The 25,323-nt window shown below is 44.5% G+C and overlaps 1 protein-coding gene across 1 annotated transcript; it reads right to left on the bottom strand.

Moving 5' to 3' along the window:
• Positions 1-289: 289 nt before the first annotated feature.
• Positions 290-11,358, bottom strand: SRM (spermidine synthase). The gene is made up of 8 exons (XM_066607441.1): positions 11,170-11,358; positions 9,777-9,897; positions 7,496-7,588; positions 7,078-7,231; positions 5,150-5,233; positions 4,021-4,166; positions 3,663-3,785; positions 290-1,051 (listed from the first exon to the last, which is right to left on the bottom strand). The coding sequence occupies exons 1-8, from the start codon at positions 11,301-11,303 to the stop codon at positions 1,034-1,036; spliced, it is 873 nt and encodes a 290-aa protein (XP_066463538.1). The 5' UTR covers positions 11,304-11,358; the 3' UTR covers positions 290-1,033.
• Between the last annotated feature and the right edge of the window lie 13,965 nt (positions 11,359-25,323).

Below are 25,323 nucleotides of genomic sequence, written 5' to 3' on the forward strand. Positions count from 1 at the left end.
ACATAGTTTCCTGTGTCCTCTAATAAAACATAAGAAAGTGCACATACCCTTTAAAAATAGTTCACCAGGGCATATTTATATGGTCGTGTTTGCACCGCATAATTTTTGTTCAAAAGAACAACAGAACATAGCAACGAACAGAGCACAGTCCTTTGGGAAAACCTTTTGCAAAGTTACCTACTTACTGTATTACTCATTACATATCGTTGGACCTTGTTAAAACCAGGCGGTATTAACTACACTTACATTTTTTCCAACATGGCAGAAAATGCACAATATAGAACAGACATGAAGGATGTAATAGCTGCAGCCAATATTTATTATTGATTACTCCTACCTGTACAAGGAGCTACAAATCACCCAGACGCAGTGACATAAAAAGGGGGTGATACCTTGTGTTGGGATCGGTTTACTGACACGTAACATCCAGTGATTTGCAGTTTTTATTTTCCACCTGAAGACAAATCTCTCCCACCCACCAACTCCATATTCTTGTACTATAAATCAACCAACCCTCATTTAGCCAAGCAGACAGGTATGGACCATTGCTGATCAAGAGAAAGGGGGAAGATTCCATGACCCACTGTTATTTCCCAATAATATCAGGAAAAGTGAAGACTAGCAGCTTGTGGGTCAGATGAGCCTAGGTATTAAATAAGTATAAGTAACATGTATGATATGACGATGCTGGCAACAAGGGGGTTAACAATAAATGTATGGCAACTTCCAACGAACCCTTGCAGTAGAGACCATATGATAAGTGAATTCGATCACATCATCTTGCTTTCAGGAAGGGTTAACAGAAGTGATAAGACAGAGAAGGAAGATGCATGCTGAGAATGTTGTACCAATGAATTCTGGGCCTTAAAAGGGGCAGAGAAAAGTGTACAGATCACAGTTGCCGACACTGGAAGAGAGCCAGGAGGAATGGCCGTGTCCTGCATCCCATTCATTCACATGGGAGGGCGGCTTGCGTTCTCTGGTTGAAAGGCCGGAGACTTCTGTAGAGTTAGACATCACGTCTGCCAACTGTTCACACCTCGCTGAGTGCCTGATGAGAAAGAAGGTCGGTTACTTGTTGGTACTCTGCCATCTGGAGGACACGTCTCGGTTTTAAGATACAAATTACACTCACGAGATCTGAGAATGAATGAACAACAGACCTTAACAAAAAGAAATAGCAAGAGTAATACCGCTGGACGCACAGGCTCAAATAAGTAGGGTCATTAACATGTATCCATCACTTCCAATACATAATTATCACAAGTGTCACTACTGTGCAAAAGTTTTTGGCAGCTGTGGAAAAATACTGAAAAGAAACCATTCAAAAATAGAAGTGTTAATAGTTTATTTTTGTCAATTAGCAAAATGCAAATTGAATGAAAAAGAGAGAAATATAAAATCAATATTTGGTGTGACCACCAATTCCTATAGGTATACTTGTACAAAGTCAGAGATTTTGTAGGATTATAGTCAGGTATATGATTAACCAATTTTACCAGACAAGTGATAATGATCATCATTTTAATATGTAGGTTGAAACACAGTCATTAACTGAAACAGACACAGCTGCATAGGAGGCTTAACACTGGGGTAGGAACAGGAAAACTCTGCTACAAAGGTGAGGTTATGGAAGAGCGTTTCATGTCACTGGTCATACAACATGGCCAAGGTAGTAGTAATACCATCAGGGGGGCGTCTGATTGTCCTGCTACAGAACAAATTTGGAGCCAAATCACCCCAAACATACAGCTAATGTCATAAAAAAGTACTTTCAGCATAAAGAAGAACAAGGAGTCCTGGAAGTGATGACATGGTCTCCGCAGAACACTAATCTCCAAATCATCGAGCCTGTCTGGGATTACACGGTTTATGTTTATATATATATATATATATATATATATATATATATATATATATATATATATATATATATATATATATATATATATATATATACACATACATATATATATATATACACATATATATACACACACACATACACACACACACACACACAATAGAATACATATATTATTACTACATCTTGTCATAGGTTTCTCACATCAGCCTAGGCAAACACATTTGTAAGGATATTGGTATATCTTCTTCCTTAGTAAATAGCTAGCAGCTAAGTGGTTAACTTGTTCATGTCATACACTGGTATGTATTAGACTCTTATGCATATCTCCCACACACAGTATTCAGTCCTAACACTGCTCTCCTACAGGTCTCTCACTAGAAGCCCTGGGGCGCCCACCACTCATAAGGGGGGCTGCTCATACCTCCTACTTTCGCCCTTCTTAGGCCAAGCACTAATATTAATAAGTCTATTCTAGTTTCGTTTAAAAGAAATCACGTGTTTAGTAGTAGCACACACCGTAAGGCGTTAACATGGGTCAGTCATTACAAACTAAGCCAATCATGGGTTTTTATGATTTCAGGGGTATGTACTTCTATTGCTGCGTCATTTGGAGTATATTTGTACCGTGGTGATGTTAATAAATCAGAAACAGCGTACTGATGCTGACACACATTTTGTCAGTCTAATTACTTGGCATGCATACACTTCTCATGGAGAAGTACAGTAAAGTTAGAGAGAATCCATGTGGTTCCCATAACATGGAGAGAAGGATTTGCGCAAGCCAAATGTTTAGAAAAGCCTGCCTGCAGAGTTCCTTCAAATACTGTATGCAAGTGTACTTACAAGAATTGATATGGTTTTTAGGCAAAGGGTGGTCACACCAAATACTGATTTGATTTAGATTCCTCTTTTGTTCTTTCACTTTGCATTTTGTTCACTGACAAAAATAAGCTATTAACACTTCCATTTTTGAATGCATTCTTACTTTCATCATTTGTCCCACACCAGCCTATAACCTTTGCACAGTACTAGGCCTTCACTATTAATGAAGCGTGGAGCACTATATGCAACTAACATGTCACATGGAGGCCAGCGAGCAGCGAAAGGGGCTCATGAAATTCCAGACTCATTTGCATCACAAACAAGTCTACAAAAAAGGAAAGTTCTGACAAGAGTTGCATCACTTAAGGCCCATTTAGACACAACGATAATCGCTCAAAATATGTCGCTCAAGCGACTTTTGAGCGATCATCGTTGTGTCATTTACAGCGCAAGATGATCGCTCAAAATGAGCTTGCCTTCTGCATCAAGCTGTTCCCCCCTCCGAGCGCCTGGCTGTTATACAGCCGAGCGCTCGGAGCGGAAGATGCAGAAGACAAGCGGGGTGCCCATGCTTGTCTTCTGCACGGAGCGCCCAGCTGTTATACAGCCGAGCACTCAGTGCCGTCTATGGAGAACACAGCTGGACCGCTCTGGTCTCTCTGTTATCAGGGAGCAGGATACAGCTGAAACAATAGCATCAGCTGTATCCCGCTGTGAATCCCTGATAAGGCTCATGGTCGTCTTTCAGCATGCTGAAAGACGACGATAAGCGACGAGATAACGAAAACTGCAGTTACACACAACAATTATTGCTCAAAAGACGGCTTTTGAGCGACAATTGTTGTGTCTAAATGGGCATATGTTGGATTACCTCTTCCTCTGACAGGCAGATTGACTAAGCAGTGGTGTCCATATACTCTTTACCTATCTCCAACAGATGACCCCAAGTAGTATATAGAATAAGCCACTCTACCTTTCGTGTAAACTCCGGGAGAATGAATGCAGCCCGATGAATGTTGGAATTGTAGTATCTGAGGTTCATTTCATCCACCTGCTCCTGAGTCAGTGGTTGTATGGGCTCCCGGAAATTTGTGTTCTGCAAAATGTAAATATCTTTGTAAATGATAACATATTACTAATCTCTGCTGCAGTACATTTATGGATGAAGGAAGGGGAAATTCTAATATGCTGCTCAGAGACGTTGTCACTCCCCAAGCTCCCTCCCCCAGTAACTGGAGGGTGAGTCAAGGACGCGTCTTGTCCAGTGTGATTCTGATGAAGAGATCAAATGCTTCTCTTTAAGAATAAGAGGCAAAGGTAAAATGACTCACTGGGTTTTTGCTGCAGAGCATGAAGCCAATCTGGCCGCTTGGGTACGTGGGGATGGTGCAGTAGGCATATTCTACCACAGGGAACAGAGTCTTGCAAAACTGGTTCATCTCCTTAATAAGGTCCAGGTGCAGCCACTGACATTCCCCTGTACATGACAAGAAAGTATGAGTAAGGGCAGATGCACATGGGTGTTTTCTTCCTTCTGATTTTTGGATCGAAAAATTGGACGAGAATAGCACTCTCATTTGAATGGCTGTATGCACACTGGATTTTTTCCTTTTTACTTGGACTGAGGGCTCCTTCACACGAGGTCGATTTTCTTGCGTTGCGAGACGGAGTAAAAATGCACGGTTATGAAACCAATGATTTTCAATAGTTTCATTCTCATTTGCACCGTTTTCACGCCTGCGATGCTGCGTGAAAAAAAAAAGAAAATTGCGGCATCTCCTTTCTTTCTGCAATATCGCCCATTGTCTTCAATTGGGCCAGCAGCAGCAGCGCCAGCCGCATTGAAAGCAATGACAGAACATTGCGATTCTCTGCTGCTGCTGTGACAGCAGTGGCAGGGGATTCCCCTCATCACTGAACACTGGGACAGCAGCACCAGGGTATTCAGTAATGAGGGGGCTCCCTGCAGGGATGAAGGAATCCCCTCCCGCTGCTGTCACAGCCAAGATAGGAATTTGCTATGTTCCCCGGTTGATTTCAATGGGGCCGATGCTGCTGCTGCCTCATTAAAACCAATGGGATGGCATTCCCTGCAGTGATACAAGGCTGTTTTCACATGAAAACGCCTTGCATCGAGGGGTTCCACGTGAATGGTGACGGAGATATCTGGACGTAAATCACAGCCTGATATTACTCTTGCCAGTGTGCAGGAGCCTCGATAGTCCAATCAAAAAAGAAAAAAAAAAGAAAAATTACATGTTCTATTGTCACACGATTTTCAGATGAGAATACCACATGTCAATGGGCTGTGTTCAGCACTTAGGATGGAATGTTCGAGTGCTGTCCGATGCGAGTTATGCCAAAGTATCTCAGGCACAACTTTTGAAACGCCTGTGTGCATGTAACATTAATTAAAGAATTAGTTCTAATGGGAGGATCACACATGAAAGATCTTCTCACCTTGACAGCATAGAATCCCACCCTCCCTGAGTGCAGTTTTCATCAACTGGTAATAAGACTCTTTAAAAAGAGACTCCGCAGGACCTGGGGACAGACAAGATACAATCATGATAATGGAACAGAACAAAAATTACTGCATACACAGATCAGCCATAACATTAACACCCCTCTCGGGTGAAAGGAGTAACATTGAAGGGTAATTCCCATCTCCATAAGTTATCCCCTAACGAAATGATAGATAATAGCTTGCTGAGATGAGACAACCCCTTCAATTATCTTGTGACAATGGCACCTGCCATTGAGTGGTATATGTTAAGCAGTCAGTGAATTGTTAGCTCTTGAAGTTGATATGACGGCAGCAGGAAAAATGGGTAAGTGGAAGGATCTGAGCATCTCCAAACTGGCAGGTCTTGTGGGTGCTCCCAGTACACAGTGGTTAGTACCTACCAAAAGAGGTCCAACGAAGAACAACTGGCAACAAGGTCATGGGCGTTCAAGAGGCATTTATGCCGGTGGGGAGCAAAGTCTAGCCTGCCTGGTGCAATCTCATAGAAGAGCTACTGTAGTACAAATTGCTGAAGATACTACTGGCTACGATAGAAATATATCAGAACACACAGTGTGTAACAGCTTGTAGCATAGCTGCAGACTGCTCACAGTGCCAAAAGAACCCATAATAATGGGCACATGAGCTTCAGAACTGGACCATGTAAGAAGCTGACCTAATCTGATGTACTATTGGAAGACGGCAAGCCAGAGGAAGCAGTGTGATGCTCTCAGTTATGTTCTGTTGGGAAACTTTGGATCCCGACATCATGTGAATGTTACATGGACACTTATCACCTACCTTAACATTGTACAGACCAAGTACCCCTTCATGGTAACAGTGGTCTCTTTTAGCAGGGTAATGCACCTTGCCACACTGCGAAAAAGTTCAGGAATGGTTTGAGGAACATTGCCTTCAAGTTCCTCAGAGCTTAATTTGGTCTATGTGATGTGCTGGCAAGACTAGTCTGTTCCATAGAGACCTAACTCACAGTTTACAGGACTTAAACATTTGCTACCAATGTCTTAAAGTGCCACATACCACAGGACACCATCAAGGTCTTGTGCAGTCTATGTCTCGGCAGGTCAGAGCCGTTTAAGTGGTCCGAGAGGGAACTACACAAGAATAGGCAGGTGGTTTAATGTTATGACTGATTGCTGTATAGTGTATATACCGAACTCAATAGTAAGATACAAAGCTCCTCTGCTCCCCCCAGTAAAGCTTGCAGGCAGTTAGAATTCAATCATTTAAAGGGAGTCTGTAAGCTTGAATAAGCTATCCAAACAGCAGGCATGATGTTATGGAGCAGGAGGAGCTGAGCAGCTTGATATATAGATTTATGGGGAAAATTCAGTAGAACTTGTATTATATTCATTTATAGCTCTGCTCATTCCGAACAGTCCAATGGGCGGTTCTATCAGTGATTGACAGCTTTCTCTATATATGGAGTCATGCACAGATAGCTGCCAATCACTGGTAGGACCGCCCAGTGGACTGTTCAGCTCAGAATGTGCAGGGATATAAATGAATAAAACACAAATTATACTGAATCTTTTCCCAGAAAACTACATATTAATCTGCTCAGCTCCCCCTGCTCTATAACATGATGTCTGCAGTTTGGGCAGTGTGTTCAAGCTAACAGATTCTCCTTAATTAGGTCTATACAAGGGAGTTGGAACTCTGTAAGAGAAGAACAGAGATCAAGTTGAAGATATAGTAATAAACTTAATCAGCACAAGAGTCCTTATAGTTCCACCTTAAAGGAACATCGTGGGATAACACTGGTGTACAAAGATACCTTTTCAGGCCGAGCACTTGGCATTAACAATATCAGTTTGATTTTCCATGCTGAAGCCATGCACTAGTCACAGCACAATCTTACCGACGGGGTCAGAGGAGTCCGTTATGATGACATCGAATGCATCTTGGTTCTGTTTCATGAACTGGAAACCATCGCCCACGTGTAAAGTGAGTTTAGGACTGGAGTAACCCACAGCCATGCCAGGCAGATACTGCTTGGAGACATTGATGACCTCCTGGAGGGGAAGAGAAATGTCCTGATCTGTCACTTTGTCACCTGTCATCAGCGGGGTTCTTGCCCAGCATTTCCAGCCTCCTGAATGCTGAAACTGTCCATGGAGTGATGCATCCCTGCTATTGTTACATAACTAGGCAGAACTCTAAAAAAGCTGGGTGATAAAAAAATGTGAAAGCTGTAATGGCAACAATATGAGGGTGTAACAGGATGGAATACAATACAAGGAGAGTCCAGATGCTTCCTCTGAGCCCCCTACACTCACCTCATCAATCTCACACTGAACCACTGACTCCACGGACGGATGCTTGACCACCTCTCGCAGAACTCCACCATCACCACCTCCAATGATGAGCACCTGAGAAGATGCCAAGAAGAAAACAATTCTCAAGGTGGGAAGCAGAGAAACTTCTTGTCAGTTTGAAGAGCCTTTGTAGAGATCTGTCTGGTAACAGAAGCTCCTTCACCTCCCTCCATTCATTCATGTTGGGCTGAAGAAGGGATTGGGCTCAGTATAATAGGTGGGTTCTAGTCTTTCCTTGGTCCTCACTGTAAACAGAACAGTTTGGCGAGAAGAGGTCTACACCCTACTACCATTATTCTAAACTTACTGGTCACAAACTAATACTGGAGAGGACCCCTCCAGGGTTGCCAACTATTTTATTTTTGCATCACAGCATTGTTATATTTGGGACTTTGTTATCATTAAATGTTTTTCCTTTAAAGGCGTTTTGTCATAAAAAAAAAAAATTTAAATTCTATACTCACGTATTCTTTTCCAGACAGACTCAGTATTAGTGTAATATGTCAACACTGGAAGTGTGGCCGTGGACAGGCTGAACTTATAAGTAAGGCCCGGGTCATGCCCATAGCTCATGACTGGCTGCGGTGTAACCAGCTTAACCGAGCTGCCAAGAGCTTGGTGCATCATAAGGACACCGATAACCGCTTACATGCCGCGAACTATGTTGATCACGGCGTGTAAAGGGTTTTCACAGAGGGAGGGAAGATCGCCGGGGAGAAATAGGAAAGTACAGCGATACCTTAGGGTTTTGAGTGCCTCAGCTTACAAGCTTTTTGACTTAAGAGCAGGCTCTCTCCCAAATTTTTGCTCTGATTTAAGAACAAAAACTTGGGTTAAGAGCCTTGATCTCAATGGGGCCGCCGCTGCTTCCGGTGGCCCCATTGCAAGCAATGGCCTGCCGGCCACCCCTGCAGTGATTTTCAGGGAAGGGCTTTAAATACAGGTCCTTTACTGAAAATCATCCCTAGCTCTAGTAAAAAATATATACTCACCTGTCCGTCGCTGCCGGAGTCAGGAGTGTCTAGCCCCCGCTTGTTCTCCCTGCATTTTTAATCCCTGCCTGCTGAAAAGCTTTAGAGCAGTGCAGGGAGAACAAGCGGCGGCTAGACGTGCCCGAGCCGCAGCAGACAGGCGAGTATATATATTTTTTTACTACAGCTAGGGATGATGTTCAGGGAAGGGCTTATATTTAAAGCCCTTCCCCGAAAATCACTGCAGGGGTGCCGGCGTCCTATTGCTTTCAATGGGGCAACGCCATCCCCATTGAAATTAGTGAGAGAGCTTCACGATCCAGAACAGATTAATGGCTTTTCCATTCATTTCAATGGACAAAATTGATTTGACTTACGAGTGTTTTGGGTTAAGAGCTCTGTCACCGAACGAATTAAACTCTTAACCCAAGGCACCACTGTATAGAATTTTTATTTTTTTAATGACAGAACCCCTTTATGTGTAATATGCTATAATGCTTTGTATATTATTTTACATGGTGGAGGATGCTTCTTACTCACATAGCATAGTAAAAGTTAATCAGATCAACCCTATACACACAGCCAATCAGTGCTCTTTAAGTTGGAGGCATTAAGTGTACATAAACCAGGCACACCTAGCTTGGAGAGACTGAAATGTAGAGCGTAGCTGTCTAGAAGTTGAGGGGTCTCATTGTAAGAAACAGTTCCTGCTCTTCTGAAAGGCAAGTAATGAGGCCTACTTTTGAGTAGAAGACTACAAAGCCCAGAGTGAGCTAGCTACTGCGGCCTGTTAGACCGATTACAGTGATTCAGGAAATAGTATCTTGAGTGAACAAGGTTCCCTAAAAGAAGCTGGAGACTCAAGGGCCGTGAGGACAACTCATAGGGTAGTATTGAGGTCGAAGACAGATTCAAGAGGCATAAAGCCACCACCAGTATAAAAGCCTGTGTAACTTGCTGTTCATCAAGAAAACGTGCCTTCATCTTTTATGAATGTTGTACGATTATGCTTTCTAGACAAGTAAACGTGAGTTTAACCCCTTTATTCCTGATTTTTATTTGGGGTCAGTTGTAATGGCCATAATGGAGGGGAAACATCAACCAGCACTGTGCAAGTCACTGCCTATCAACAGCCCCTCACTCAGTCAGCACCATTCCTGGTCACCACAAAATGAGCTCTCAGGGGACCCTGCTGGAAATACCCTTCTATGTATTCCTATACTAAACATGTGATGCGGCCGCTGACTCTCTCAGGGAGGGGGTGCACTTACCTTCTTTGGGTTGGGGTGACTGCACAAAGGGAGGTTTGCGATCATTTCCTGGTAGGAGAACTCATCTCTCTCCGTGCACTGGATTAACCCATCCAGCACCAGCACGTTCCCATAAGCCTTACTGCAAGACAGTCACATTGTACAAATTACCGATGAGCTTCAGCTGCAGACCTGGCATATTTCGGAGTACAGTTTCTAGGCTACAGTTAAGTGATCCTAAGAAAGTTGGGCGACAACTTCTGTAGTAGAGGCCGTGGGTGACCAGATTTGCTATTGCCCAACTTTACTCGAAACAGAATGGGAAGAGGGCGACCGTGGGGGCAGAACTTATGAGAGCAGCTGGATGGGCTTCCTGTAACTCTTCTAGAAGTCGGTGGGAGTTACAGCTTGCTGTTTATCTAGTTCCCATGGACTTCTATGAAGTTAGAGAGAGCGTAGCAAAATCCACTCTGCTGTTTCTAGAAGCGCCATTCACCTGGGTTGAGAGCAGTGGCAGCCACTAGGGTGCCCACAGTTATCAGAATCTCATGGCACATCCTGAGGACATACCAGTCTCAGATGAGTCACAGCGGCAAGACAGCTGTCTTCTTGCATGCAGGGGAGAGAGCTGTCAGTCTGCATGCTGCGGGCGGGGAGCGACCGGCACGGCCACCAGTGTGACTCAAAGCTCTGAGTCAAATGTCATGAACAAAGTGACTCAATCCCTTTAAGGGAAGGGGAGCTGTAACGGGGAATGTCTCTCCTCCAGCTCGGACATGCTGTAGTGACAGTGGGACATATTCAGCTCTGCTGTGCACACTAGGGGAACCTGAGGAGGCGCTACTGGATGTGACAAACTAGACTATTACTGACCGATGATCACTTATGAAGTGTTCTATGGGGGAGATTATAGAACCTTCTAGAAATCCCCGGCTGATGACAGAACTGCAATCTGTAATGCACAGGCAGCTCTTTGGATATATATAGGTTACAGAAGTTTTCAACCTGTGAAACTACAACTCCCAGCATGCCAGACAGTAAATGTAGCTGAATGAATGGCAGCTGGTCATAGTTTTACTAAAAGGGTCAGTCCCTTTAATTCTGAGCATCCAAACAGAAGCCGTTTCCACGTAAGCCCCTTTACGCCTATAGATTCTATAAGGGAGGGGTGTCACCGGCAGATCAGCAGTGGACAGTCTATAGGCGTTCTAAAACTACAACTCCCAGCATGCCCTGACAGCCACTGGCTGCTGAGGCATGCTGGGAGTTGGAGAGCCATAGGTGGCACGTGGTTTCTATAGAACATTCTAAAAGCTCCAGCCTGTACTCTGGAACATCGTAAGTCTAGAACAACAAGACACGTGACCCGGGTCCGGGGGTCCACAGGGTGACAGGTGCAGCGTGTCCCACTCACCTCCTGAACACCAAGATCTCCTGGAAAGCAGACTTCTGGTGGTGCAGCACCTTCTCCACCTGCAAGGACATAGCCTGCCCCGGCCACAGGCTGCACGTCTCCCGGAACCAGCCATCCCGGACCGGCAACTCCATGGCGACCCCCCGAGCTGTGCACACCGCACACTAACCTGCTGCGCACAGCGTACTTGACAGCCTCCAATCGGAGCGCTCTAAAGGCGGGGCCAAGCGCCTAGTGTGTTAGGGTGACTCGCCACGTGGTACCACGGAGAGGTGGACTCCCACATTGCTGGCGCCATGTTTACTACGGGCACAGGGACCGAGGAGAGCTGACCTCCATCCGGCTGTTACAGCACTAGCAGCTTTGTGTCCTCTTACGTGTTGGATGTGTCCAGAAATACAAGGAATGGAGGCACAAAGGGTTATTTCTCCTGCATAAACCCGCCCTTAAAATCTGACCATGCTCACTAGGTAGTACTGTGGCTGGCGGTGTACAGCTGCGGACCGGTGCATAGCAGTGAGATCAGCTGTGCCCACCTATTGTAGTCTAGCCCCTCCATAATACCCAGCACAGTGGTGCCATCCTTGCAATTGCAAAAAGTAGACCACTAAGTTGGGACATTGATCTATAAATTTGCTTTCCGAGGGCGTGGAATTATTCCACACTCTGCAGCGACCGTGCACAATTAAAAATGGCTTAATTCTGACGTCAATTCCGCATAAAGACTTGCAGGTAGACTTACGGGTTTTGTATTAGAATTCCACAGTGGCAGAAAAAGCCAACGTCTATTGGTGCATAATAATTCTACCCATCTGAAAGCACCCTTAAAGGGATCTTGTCACAGAGTGCCAGCAGAGAACCCACATGCCAGGTGCTTACCAGTATTGGAGCTGCCAGTTTTGCACCTCATCAGTTTGATATGCCATACCTGTCTGATGGGTAGTAGGGCTCTGCTAGAACGACCAGGTTTGCCCACCCTCCCTGTATTCCTGGACAGTCCATATAACAATTATGTAATTACACTAAATGTCAGAACGTGACTTCACCTTTAACCGTCACCCTTTATGCATACTGACTATGTCTCCCAGTATTTGGACACTTCCAGGACTTGCAATATAGCCGAATCATGTAACAACCAGACCGTCACAAAATAAAGAAGCAGCACATATCTACACAATAGAAAACGCTAATTCACAACTAGGGACTCGCCCTTAGATGGCGGGCTGAAGATGATGTTAACTCGATGAAGATGATGGAACTGACAGTGAAGACAGAACCACATGGTGTGAATCAAAAATAACCTAACAAGCTCTACATACATCTTTCCCTAATCTCCCCTGACACTTACCCTAACACCAGACACCACTGTCCCTAAGTAGCTCTCAGTCAACCCTACTGAAAAGTCCTATTTAAACAGTGTTTCTGAGAACAAGAGGATCCAGACAAGACACCAAAGAAGTAAGCCGAGTGGTGATCCACGGCTAAGCGGATGCCGATAAGAAATGAGCAGACAAAAATTCTGCAGCTTGGAAACCATGACTAAACTGACAGCATATTAGACTAGAATTTAAGTAATACCTGAATAAAAACACACAGTTATTGGTATCACTCGCCACCATACTACAGAAGTCAGAGACACTCAGAGAGCTCCTCCCTAGATAAGGATGGCTAAGCAATAAGGTCAGCTGACCCAATGGATGGTAACTCTCCCAACAGAGTGGAAGGCAGGAGATGACAATCCAGGAGGATACACACTGCTCGTGACACATTACAAACATTTAGGCTGGGACAACACAGAGACTTAAGTCACATGGCGAAGGATCACAGTGTAGTCCTGCAATCTTCTAATCTCCTCGAAGTCCGTGTAATTGAGTTGTGAGTCATAAATTGCTGTGATCTGCAGATTGCAAAAACTTGGCGGGAATTCTTGCGATCTGCGGTTTGCAGCTACTTAGGAGTTGCAACGTATGTCGCATTGACTTCAATGCTATTAGGAGAGTGTGGGGCTACACTGCCATTTTTATTAGTGCTGCCCACGTTGCCACGTAGTCTTAGGCCGGGCTCACACAGGCGGATTGCAATTGCGGAATCTGTGATCAGGTCCGCACAGAGGATTAGCGACAAAATGCAGGCATTGAAAAGCCTGTAAATTTACTTTTTTTTGCTCACACTCGCAGATTCGAATTGTATGTTCCGTGAGCGGAGAAAAAATATCAGAATTGCTACGGATTCTGAGAGAACGGCCTCTATTGAAGTCTATGGAGGTTGTCCAACCCGCAGCACATAAGTGACGGCGCGGGAAATAAAATGAAAAAAAAAACAAAAACCTGTACTGCGCGTGACTGAGACTAAGTTGCCACAGTCAAATGGAATACAGAAACACCAGATACACAGGGTTGTCGGCCGGGCTCACGGACAGAATTCGGTCCGCCCATGTGAGTGCTGCTTTACTGCTAGCTGTAAAATGGTAATTGCAATCGCAATAGCAATGGGTAAAGATATGATTTTGTCGCGATTTTCTCACGGCAAAATCGCAGTCGCCTGTGTGGAGCCACTCTGAAGCCCCATTTACACACAACAATTATCACTGAAAATTTGTTCAAATGATGTCTTTTAAGCGATAATCTTTGCCTGTAAATGCTACCATTGTTTGCTTTTCATCCGAACGATGATTTTTAGTTGAGTTTAAAATCCATTGTTTGGATGGAGAGCTGATAGCAGGGACCACATGCTCTGATTCTCCATGGGAGCGCTAATAACATTGTATTCAGTTGCAGTCCCATGGCAGAACAAAGGGTCTGTATGCAGATATCGAACCACCTGCTGTTATCCGCATACAGCAAAGGGAGCCTCATTTACATGCAAATTAAGCTCATAAGCTGCTAATGGACATTAGTCCCCATTAGCAGTATATGCAAAATGATCGCTCAAACTGTCTCTCTCCCTATCTTTTGAACAAATTTTGAGCAATCATCTTTGGATGTAAATGGGGCTTAAGGGTGCCTTCACACTTGCAATTGCAATATTGCAATTCACATTTGGAAGTTGCGATTTTTGTGCTATGCGTTTTTAACATTAGAAAGTCCTATTGACATTCGCGTTAAAAAAACGCAGGAATATAGTGTAAAGGCGCTCTAAGAGTGAATGGAGGATACAGGTACACTAAACATACTTAGCTGTTCTTTTTCTCCATTATCATGAAGATGGACAAAGCATGCAAATTCACTTCTCTGCTAGGGACAGGCATGCCCATTCTCAGCAGTCCCTTGTCCTTCACTGACCATATGATAAGCACCATAAACTCTGCTGTGCGAACCCCTTTAATGAGAATGTGTCATGTAGTTTATGCTGCCTTCGCTGAGGACAGCATAAAGTAGTGATAGACACACTGACAGAGGTAGTCTGTCACTTATGGGCCAAGTGTTTGAGAACTTACATGTTCATCCCGCAGCACCCAGTGAGCGATATATCCGGCTTACTCTTAAGGAGCCGCTAATACCATGCACCTGCCTTGAATCACAGTCTTCTTGCTCTTACATTGCATATTGAGAAAACTGTCAATCACAGCAGAATGAGATAGCTCTGAATCTCAGAATCATTGGAGGGCAAAAGAGCTTCCTAATAGTTTCAGGAGCTATAGACTATATAATGAAAAAGACAGGGACCAAGAATAGGGGGCTGTTCTCATGGCAGTTATCTTGCCTATATGTATATCTATATGTGTGTGTGTGTGTGTGTGTGTGTGTGTGTGTGTTCAGAGGGACAAAAGAGAAGAGTCATCAGTGGTCTGGAGAACCACTTGGACTTTGGGGAGCCCACGTAAAGTCGTGTACTATATTACAACAAATTTAAGTGTGGGTAAGTACGGGTGATGGATTCATGAAAACCTAATTGATGGTAGGATATAATTCCGATATTCCATGATGTCCAGTCATGATAGCACACATGGAGCAGCACCATATTACAGTCTCTACAGGGGACTACAGCCTGGAGGATTTTCCATCCGAAAGCCAGTTCTCTATTGGCATGCAAATCTAAACCATAATGTCTTGTGCAGGTGTGGAGGCTAGTCCAAGTGACTGCCCTGCATTTGTGTTCTGCAGAGGCTTCAGCTTGTTCAGCCCAAGATCATGAAAGAGCCCTTGTCGAATGAGCTCTAAGACCTGCTTCCTGGATTGCCATGTTAATCCATCGGGTGATGAAGTCGTTTGAGGCCGCTTTCCCTTTATTTGGAATAGAATAAACAAGTTATCCCTTCTGAAAAGCTCCGAGGCCTGTAGATAGCCCTCTTACATTTAATTTCTGAAAATCTTTCTCTTTGTTATTCCTAGGGCTTTGACAAAAAGGACAGGATAATTATATCGTATTCCCTAAGAAAGGTGGAAACAACTTTAGAAAGAAAGAAGGGGTCTAACTTAAGGACTATCCTATCATCTAATACTGATAGATAGGTCCTCCTACAAGAAAGAGCCTGGATCTCACTAACTCTTCTAGCTGATGTCATTTCTACCAGAAATATGACTTTCGAGGTGAGCATTTTAACCAATAAGGTCTCTAAAGGGGAACTGCAGAAACTATTTAGTACTATGTTTAAGTCCTAAGAGGGAATAGATTTCCTAACGAAGGCACAAAGCCTCTTTGCTCCTTTTAATGAGTCTTCAAATCCACCAATGTTCTGCCAAATGGACATTAAATAAGGCACGAAGGGCAGATAGTCCACTATCCAACCCTGCTTAGCTAAACTAGTTTCATACAGGTCATGTTGATCTGGACCACACCAAGTACAGAACTTTTCTCACACTCTAGTATATATAAAAGAGGTGACTGCTTTTCGACGCTTAAAAAGGGTGGTTATTACCTTGTCGGAGAGACCCTGATCTAAGAGCCTTTGCTTTTCAATATTCAGGCCATCAGCTTTAACCTTTCTGGTCCCTGGTGCCAGACTGGGCCCTGGACAAGAAGGTCCCACCTGGGAGGTAGAGGCATTGGATCCTGAATCGAAAGCGACCTTAGTAACGGGAATTATGGTCTCTTTGTCCAGGAGGGAGAAATCAGTATTATCTTGACTCGGCTTTAGGCTCCCCACACACGGGCGGAAATTCTGCGGCGGGAATTCTCGCAGAATTTCCGCTCCTGCCTGCCTGCATAGGATTGCATTGCAAAATGCAATCCTATGCAGATGGATGGAAAACAAATCGCGGCATGCTCAATTTCTGTGCGGGTCTCGCAGAGGCCCGCGCAAAAATGTCACTCCCGGCTCCCCAGCTTTGCTCGGCGCATGCGCCTGCTGGCCTGCAGCCAGCACATCACAGAGCCAGAGCCACGGCAGAAGGTGAGAGCTGCACTGGTCCCTGCAGGGGCGCGGGTCGGGTCCCGCTGCGAGATTTCTTGCAGAGGATCCGACCAGGCCGTCTGCAGGCGGCCTTACTCTATTTTCCACAGTACATGGAAGATGAGAAAAAGTGGGGGAAGAGCATATACCAGATCCATGTTCTACTCTTGGGGTTTCGTGTCCAGACCTAACGGATTAGTCTTTGGATTTATGCAGAAGAATTTCCGGTACTAAGTGTTCAGTCTTGTGGTGAACAGGTTTACCTGGGGTTGTCCTTGATTTATGATAGAAACGAAGACCTTTGGGTTCAATGACCATTCTCCTAGGTTTAGCTTTCTCTGACTGAGCTAGTCTGCTATGACGTTTTGTGAACCCTTCAAGTGCACAGCTGAGACGGATACTACTGTTATCTCTGCCCAGGAGAAAATTCGCTTGTGCTAGATCATATTTTCTCCAGCAGGCTTCGGGGTATTTCAGTAGCTTCCAAATTGTATAGTGTGCACACATCATCGACCAGATCAGACACAAATGCTGGTCTAAACCGGGAGAGTCTCTACCTAAATGTGTAGAGTCTCAGGCTTTTATTATAACACATGATAACCGCCCTTTAATGGGTGTGCAACAGATTACATCAGTAACATATAAGATTCTCATTTGCCGGATCATATAGAACCCCTGCCTCCCTCTCCCCACACCTCTCTCAAGTCCAATGTAGCTTGGACTTTGTCCTAGCTGAAGGAATTTCTGTGTTCGTGACAAGTCATTGTATGAGAGGTCTCTGTGTTATTTAAGAAGTTTCTGTGTGGGGGCAGGGCTGGGGAAACATCCAAGATGAACACAAGCAATAACATATAACACTGTGATTTAACTCTTTCCTTATGCAGCAGAGTTCTACATTAGGCTGAAGTCATTACAATAGCATAATACATTTGGTTTATACAAATCAATAGACATTTTACACTGACTAATCATCATGTCTATCACAATCCCCCTTAAAATGTCTATCCTCTAACTCTTCCCGTCAAATTTTTACAGTTCTCTGCGTGTGAGCCTATAATCGGAGCGCGTTGAAGGTTCGTTTTAGAGTGTTCAAGGGGGTGTAGGACTTGTCCACTCCTTCTGGGGATGCATCCAGCGAACTCATTGTGGGAGTAGCTTTTCCAGCATCAGTTTCACAGGTCTCTCTGACACAGGGGATAACACAGCAGACTAGAACAGAAAAGGTAATCATCAGTTCACATACAACAGCGACGCCCGTCTGTGCCAGGATCCTTTACCACCCGCTTATCCATGGCGAGTGCTGGTCCCAAAGGTTAGCTCTTTTTAGTTAGTGCGGTCAGCTTCTTAATGGCAACTGCGTCTTTACCTGCGGGTCACGTGTCGTCTGGGATGTAGGTACAACAAGTCTCCCCTATCATCTTACAGACACTCCCCTTTTTAGCCAAAATCATATCTAAGGCCATTCTATTTTGGAAAGTCATAGTTGAGGTAGGTCCTATTGGTCGACTAGTCCCTATAAGGCATCTCTAGTATAATTTATAAACCGCTGCTAATTATAATAAACATAATTAATCCAGTCAACGTTTTATTTACCATAATGATCAGGAAAATGGACTCGAATCTAGTTTTAACTTGGTCTCTAATTTTTAAAACTCGTCAGGTACCCCCCTTGGCTATCCTATGACGTCAATGTACACGTGTAGATCAAAACTACCACCAGGAGTCTCTCTTCTCGCTCTAGTATAATGTTACAATACTAGTAGTGTGCACAGGTACGCACGGCCTGGGACTCCCTAATCTTCACCAACACCAATGTCCCTCCTGAAGATAGCCCAGATGGTGGACACGTCCAGGCCGCCTGCACTGACCCTACACTACCTAGTGACGAGACTGGAAGGAACCTCCGTACCTATGCGGAAAACAAGGATAGACCAACATGACAGGATAACCACAAACACAGACTGAGTTGGATCGAGATAAATTAACTATTGGGGGTAACCTCATTATCCTCAATGCTGTCTGACAGGATGTGGAGGAGCATAAGGGCTTTACTAAGGCACACTCCCCTGTCCAATTACCCTCCAGGCGGGTCCTCTACCTCATGTCTCCACAAAGCCAGTAACCGTCTCCTAAGGTCTGGACCTGATTCTGCATCCATTCCCCTCCTATCGTACCGTAGGAGGAGCAATACCCGTTAGTGAGTTCCCCAAGAATCTCCCTCCACCCTGCCTATTTGCCTGGCAGGTGTAGTTTCCAGGGTAGTCAGTAATACTCTCTCCGGTGCAAAACACTTAAGTAGTTATAGAGTATTCCTTCTTCCACTTCTCACGGACAGTGTAATTAGCGGAAATGTTCGTGAAGAGACTAATAAACCACTCTTCAGCATCTACCGGGAGATTTAGGGGGACCATCCCCGAGTGTAGTCGGGCACTACCGCACACGCTACAGTTAGACTTGTTGCTCCTGTTAGCATTATACCTCATCAACTCCAACCAGAGATTCTGGTCAGAGTAGCCAGTCGCTACTGTCAAGGTGTCCACAAAAGGTAGGGTCGGCTATGATCATCATGTTCGTCAAGGTCTTTATCTTACGGCGGAGGGGGTTAATTATGGGCACGGGACTAAGTGAACGCTTCCATTCGGGTGCATCTACCATATCCCTTGTTTTAAACTTCCCTAAGGGATCTGTCCTCCCGTATCAGTATGTCCCCAGACTGTAAGTCCCCCCCCCCCCCCCCCCCCCGTCCCCCGGGCTTGGATCTCCCATGGTTAGTGTAAAAAACGCATTAAAACCAAGCAACATACTAAGTTCAGCCTTCCAATACCTGCTGTCATTATTCTCAAGGAGGGTTATACGACTAATTAGGGATTTCCCGCTCTTATCTTTCTTATTTAAGGCACTTCGCAGTTTATATGACTAGTCTGTTCCTGCGTTCCATCCCACTAATCCCCAATAACGGCAGTCTTCTCCCCAGACATTATCAGTGGCGCAAACATATTGTATTCCCCGGGTATATAAGTCATATAACCAGCTGGACTGAGCTAAATCTGGCCTGCGGTGGGATCTTGCGCCTAGACACGGGACCACAGTACCATAGTCGAAGGGATATGCGGCTACTTGAGTATTGGACGAGTTATACCAGAAGGTAACCATACCCTCATATTCTTCCGACTAAGGATTCCAGCTGCCACCCTCCTCTCTCACTAGCCCTAACCAGAGTAATGTCCTTGGCACAACTAAGACTGGTCTCCCGGATCTGAAGCTTTCTTACAGTATGAAGCATGGATCCATGTAAATCTTTCGGCTAGTTTCACAGCTGTGGCAGTAGTCAGAAGCACCTGGTAGGGGCCATCAAATCGGGGCTCAAGACGGTGCTTCCTGAGGAACTTCTTGACGCACACCCAATCCCCAGGCTGCAAGATATGTGTCCCAGTGTCTGCCTCTGAGTCTGGAAGAGAACACCTGTGCATAGGCTTTGGTTAGTTCTTTAACAACGGAAATCACATACTTAGTCAACACATCAGATTGTAATTGTAACTACTGAGGATAGTAACGACCTAGCCTTGGGGCTAGCCCAAACAATCTCGTAGGGAGATAATGTATGATCCCCCCTGGGTTCATATCTAACACTGAATAGGGCTATTGGATGACAGTCTTTCCAAAGTGGCGTCATTTTTAAGTATCTTACTTTTTAGCGTGCCACTAAGTCTCTCCACCTTTCCACTACTCTAAAGATGGTAGAGTATGTAAAAGGCCTGGGATACACCCAGAGCAGACATGACATGTTACATTCACCTGCGAAGTTTATACCTCTGTCTGACTCGGAATCACTTCTGGTACCCCATATTCACAGTTTACCTCGTTCATGAGCTTCTTTGCGGTTACCTACTTGTTTGCCTTGGTAACAGGGTCGGCCTCCAACCTGCAAAGACTTCAACAACAACAAGCACATATTCATACTTCCCAACAAGTGGGAGCTGAACGTAGTCAATTTGCAATCCCTGAAATGGGTAGAGTGGTCCCGGCAAATGTGATGTGGCAAATTTACTTCTGCCCTGACTCACCTATGGCATAGATCATGCTAAACTGGACAAATGATGCAGCAGCTACAGAGAACCCAGAAGTCGCCCATCCTCTTTCAAGCGTCGTCGTCATTGCTGCTTTACTAGGTGGATCTTTCCGTCCATCAGCTGGGCCATCATGGGATACAGGAACTGTGGTGGGCAAGTGCTGTTGACTGTTCACCATACACGGTCCTGTTTCTGCTGCTCCCATATTAGTCCATTTATTCTTTCCTTCCTTGCTGGCTTGTAACTGTAAAAGTCTTTAGCATATCAAAGTCCACGTTTTTGTCAATGTCCAAAGTTTTTACCACTGACTCATGCTGTCAGTACCTTTCTTCTTTCTTCCACGGCTTGGGGGCCGCTGCCTTTGCTGTGCTGTCGGTGAGGGTGTCGTCTCTCGCTTCTCCAGTGTAGGAATCTGTGCGAACTCTCAGCTTTGTCAGGTAGAAGTAGGGCCTCCATGAGACTCTGCACCGCTGCACCATTCTCAATTGGTTGTCCTGCTAAGGTAAAAACTGTCTGGCCTTCCATATTGGGCCGTAATCATGAGCTATGCCAAATGCATACCAGGAGTCAGTGTAAAGGATTGCCGTCTTACCTCTCGCCACTCTACTCGCCTCAGTGAGGGCCTTCAATTCCGCTTCTTGTGCTGAGACATGCGGAGGCAGAGCTTCTGCTTCTAGGACATCTTGTTGTGTGACCAATGCATATCCGATGTGGAGTCATCAATCCTCACCCTAGTACCATCTGCAAAAAGCTCAACATATGCATTATCAACAGAGGTTCCGGTAACTGTTTGCATACCTGCAGTTTCTTACTGTATTAGTACTAAATAATCGTGCTGATGTTCTATTTCACATGGCTCGGAATCTTGTAGCACAAAATCATTTATTTCCTTTTTATCTTATTTCATTTATTTATTTATTTTTTTCAAACCCAATAGCTGATCTACAACACCTAGATCATCTATGACCCAGATCACCTATGCCTCCCCCCTTTTGAACCAGAATACTCAATGGAAAAAAGAGTAATTGCGTTCAAACTAGTACAAGTTGAAAAAGGAAACCAAGAGGCACGAAAACAAGCACTTTGTAGGTCAAGGTGACATTGTATGCAGCGAAGTCTGAGCGAAAATATCCTTTAGATTTATTTTTTTCTTCAGGTCGCAGTTAGCATTTTTTAACACAAGGGGGCGCAACACAAGTAAAATTTTACGTCACCCAGTGTAATAGTATTTCAGGGAATGTCCAGCGTTTAACTTTCACTCTCCTGTCGGAATATAATTATAGCTTCAGTGTAGGCTGACACTAGAATATACAAAAGACTTAAGGAAAACTAAAGAATACAGATGAATTAACATCCTACTCTGGGCAATTCAGTGCCTCTTTCTCACATAAAAAGTAAAATTACTTCATCAAATTGCGTGAAAAAGTTTTGCTGGGTGACTATAGGGAAATTATTCCATCTGTAGGAGCCTTCCATAACATCATCTCTCTGAACATCCATTGAAGAAGCAGGCAGTGGAAAACAGAGCCCCTGGGAACACACCATGAGAAGGCGTCCCCTGTCATGGAACCCTGGCCTTGTCCCCCATGCATCAACTCCAATCTTCCATACACTATAAACCAGCTTAGTCATCTACTATGTCCCAAGCTGCATCTTCACAAAGGTTGTTTCCCTGAACTTATCACACATCCAAAGTGGCCACATCTTGGAGTGTAACAAAGTCCGGTCAAACAAAACCTTACTTCAGACAATCATGAGGTTAGCACTGGATACAGTGGCATTAGGGAATGTAGGCCTCCCAAGTGCAGCAAAATGGCAGAAGCAGAAAGGGGCGGGGATACAAGTTTCCCAGGTGAGGCAAGATGGCTGCTGGAGGAGGAAGGGGCGGGGCTTAGTCCTATCCCAGATTGGAATGGCCGGAAGTAACATCACACACCCTGAAAGTGAGCACATGGGGGGAAGTAACTTCAGGGTGGGGGCAGGGCTCACCACATTTGCTGCAGAGTCACACTATGTGGGGTTTTAAACATTGCAAGTGCGGCCGCCATTACAGGGAGGGGTTGTAGTCAACACAAAGGCATTACATTGTTTATAAGCAATACACATCCCCCACTACACGCTTTCCCCTCTTGAATCTCTTTCCTACATTACTACCTCCTAGCAAAAACTAGCTAAAACACCTTTCTTTCTGCTGGGCTTCCTGCTCATCTTCTGAAAACTTTCTACAGTCTATCTTACCATACTCATTTCTGCAACTTTTCCTGATCCTTTTCTTTGTGAAACGTTTCTACATGTTTTGCATATTCCAAAACATCCTGTACTGATCCCTCATTCTATTCTGCCTGCTTATTCTATCCTATTTGAACTTTCTAGACACAGTAAAACTCCTTTACTAAATTCCACCTCTTATATCCCTCGTATATCACAATGCACATTAACACTACAAAACACAAGACAAAGGGAACAGAAGGGTTAATTGGGAAATGCTTTCAGTGGCTTAACTTCAGTCCACTCTCTTATCAGTAACCCTCCCCCAATAATAAACACTGCACATTAATTCTATAATACCGAACAGACAGGATTACTGGGGAATACCCACAACGGCTCAAGGTATATATCTCACCTACCTTTGCAACAACCCACCCTCTACTAGTAATCCCCAACAGCACTCCCTGCACACAATCTGGACAGGACATTTAGCTATACACAGAGACTGACGATTATTTTCAATGACCAAGACCTCAACAATATCCGGAGACTTCTGCCGTCACACCACGGCTATAATTCCCGCGTATATACCTTTCCACATATGAGAACATAACACACTCAATCATACAGGTGCATACGCGTATCATAAATTTTCCTAACCTCACACTAGTTACCTAGGAGTAAGTGTCTCTCTCTGGCGTGTTCCCTCAGACTTAAACAGCCAAGTCCGCCCTTCTGACACATTAACCCTCACAGAATTTATCTCTTGGTCTTGTATACACAATCTTTATCCGTCTCAGACATATCATACCCAGCATACAGAATACCCCTTAGGCAGGTTAAAACAGTGTTTTTACTCCAAGTTCTCCTCTTATTTTTTGAGCATTATTGACTGTCTACCACTGGTGTATGCCATTATTAGTTTTCTGAGAATTATTCATTTTCTACTGCTGGGTAGTAGTATTACCAGTCTTTGAAACTCTTTATATGACACCCGTGATGAAGCCCAATAGAGTATTAAAGTGTTGGTTTTATCTATAAGAGTCTTTATTATTTTTGTATTTACACCCACCACTGGTCCATCTTGTGGGAGGAGGAGGTCTTACACACACTGACCAGTACCCTTTTCTTTCCTAGTTTCGACTAGGGTGATAAAGTTGGAAGTTTTTTTTATTGCTGTATGTTGTATATGTGCTTTAGTTTTTAATGGTTCCAATAAAGTTTTGGTTTTATCTACCTTTATTTTCAGTGAATATGGCCACCACTAGGAAGTCATTGTGATAAGGAATAATATTTACTTCCATCTCTCTTAGATGGGCCACCATTTTCCCTATTACCTTGGTAAATACTTCAAGGGCAATGGAAATTCCGAAGGGTAGGCATACAAACTGAAAGTGGAGGATTTCTGAACTCAAATCAGATTGCAACTCACTGAGGCAGAGGGGTCTAGTATAATTGCAAAAAGCCTCTCACAGATTAGACAACCCTAAAAATTAACTTTTATTGAAAATGTACTATAACTAAGAGCCTAGGACTGACACACACATATAATTGGTATCCCCAATAAATCAACCGGATTAATTGGATCAGGATAATTTTCCCAAGAGAGGATACCAAGACAATAGAACAGACACTGGTATGCCAACCTTTGGGATGTTACACAGACAGTCCCCAAAGAAGCAACCAGTGTTAAACGATCACTCTGCTTACTGGCAGGGGCCTTCCGATCTTCCTGATCAGCTAAGGGCTAGAATCCCCATCTGCTATTGCCCTGCAACGGTACCTCTGACCCCTAGGGTCAGTTGCCAGCCACACCAGGTCTGGTTCAAAAGTCAGGTTGGTTGGTTAGCACAGTGGATCCACACTCTCGGTCTGTAACAGTATACTGAAGTCATGGATTCCGCTGACCTCCGCGGGGGAATATCAGACTTCTTTCAAGAATTGGTTCAGTAGCAAGATCGCCAGGAACAGATCTTGTCATACTTCTATGACAATCTGAACGCTCGCCTGAATTCCATATCTACTGATTCTGTGGTACCGCAGTCTTTCGTAGCAGACGCAACTCCGGCTCCATTCCCACTGTCTGTTTCTGAGGCTTTAACCAGACCTTGAATATCTGCCCCCCATGTTACGAGAAAGATCTTGGTCAATGCTGTAGGTTTATTAATCAGTGTTCATTACACTTCAAGCTGTGGTCTCAGCAGTTCCCTACTGACCTCGCTAAAGTGGCTTTTATGATGTCACACCTTCCTGGACAGGTATTGGCCTGGGTAAACCCTTTCTGTGAGAGAGCTGCTCCTATTGTCAATGACCTAAGTATATTTGTGGAGATGTTTCGGAGGGTGCTTGAGGAGTCTGGTTGTAGTATTTCGTCTTTCTCCTCGCTGCTATGCCTACATCAGGGTAGTCTCACGGTGGGGCAATACACCATTCTATTTAGAACCATGGTCTCAGAGTTTGGTTGGAACAAGGAGGCCATGGTAACAGCATTCTGGGAAGGCTTGGCAGGTGGCATCAAAGACGAGTTGGCAGGTCGCGAGGTTT

The sequence above is a fragment of the Eleutherodactylus coqui genome, chromosome 6 (assembly GCF_035609145.1).
Source record: "Eleutherodactylus coqui strain aEleCoq1 chromosome 6, aEleCoq1.hap1, whole genome shotgun sequence".
NCBI classification, from domain to species: domain Eukaryota; kingdom Metazoa; phylum Chordata; class Amphibia; order Anura; family Eleutherodactylidae; genus Eleutherodactylus; species Eleutherodactylus coqui.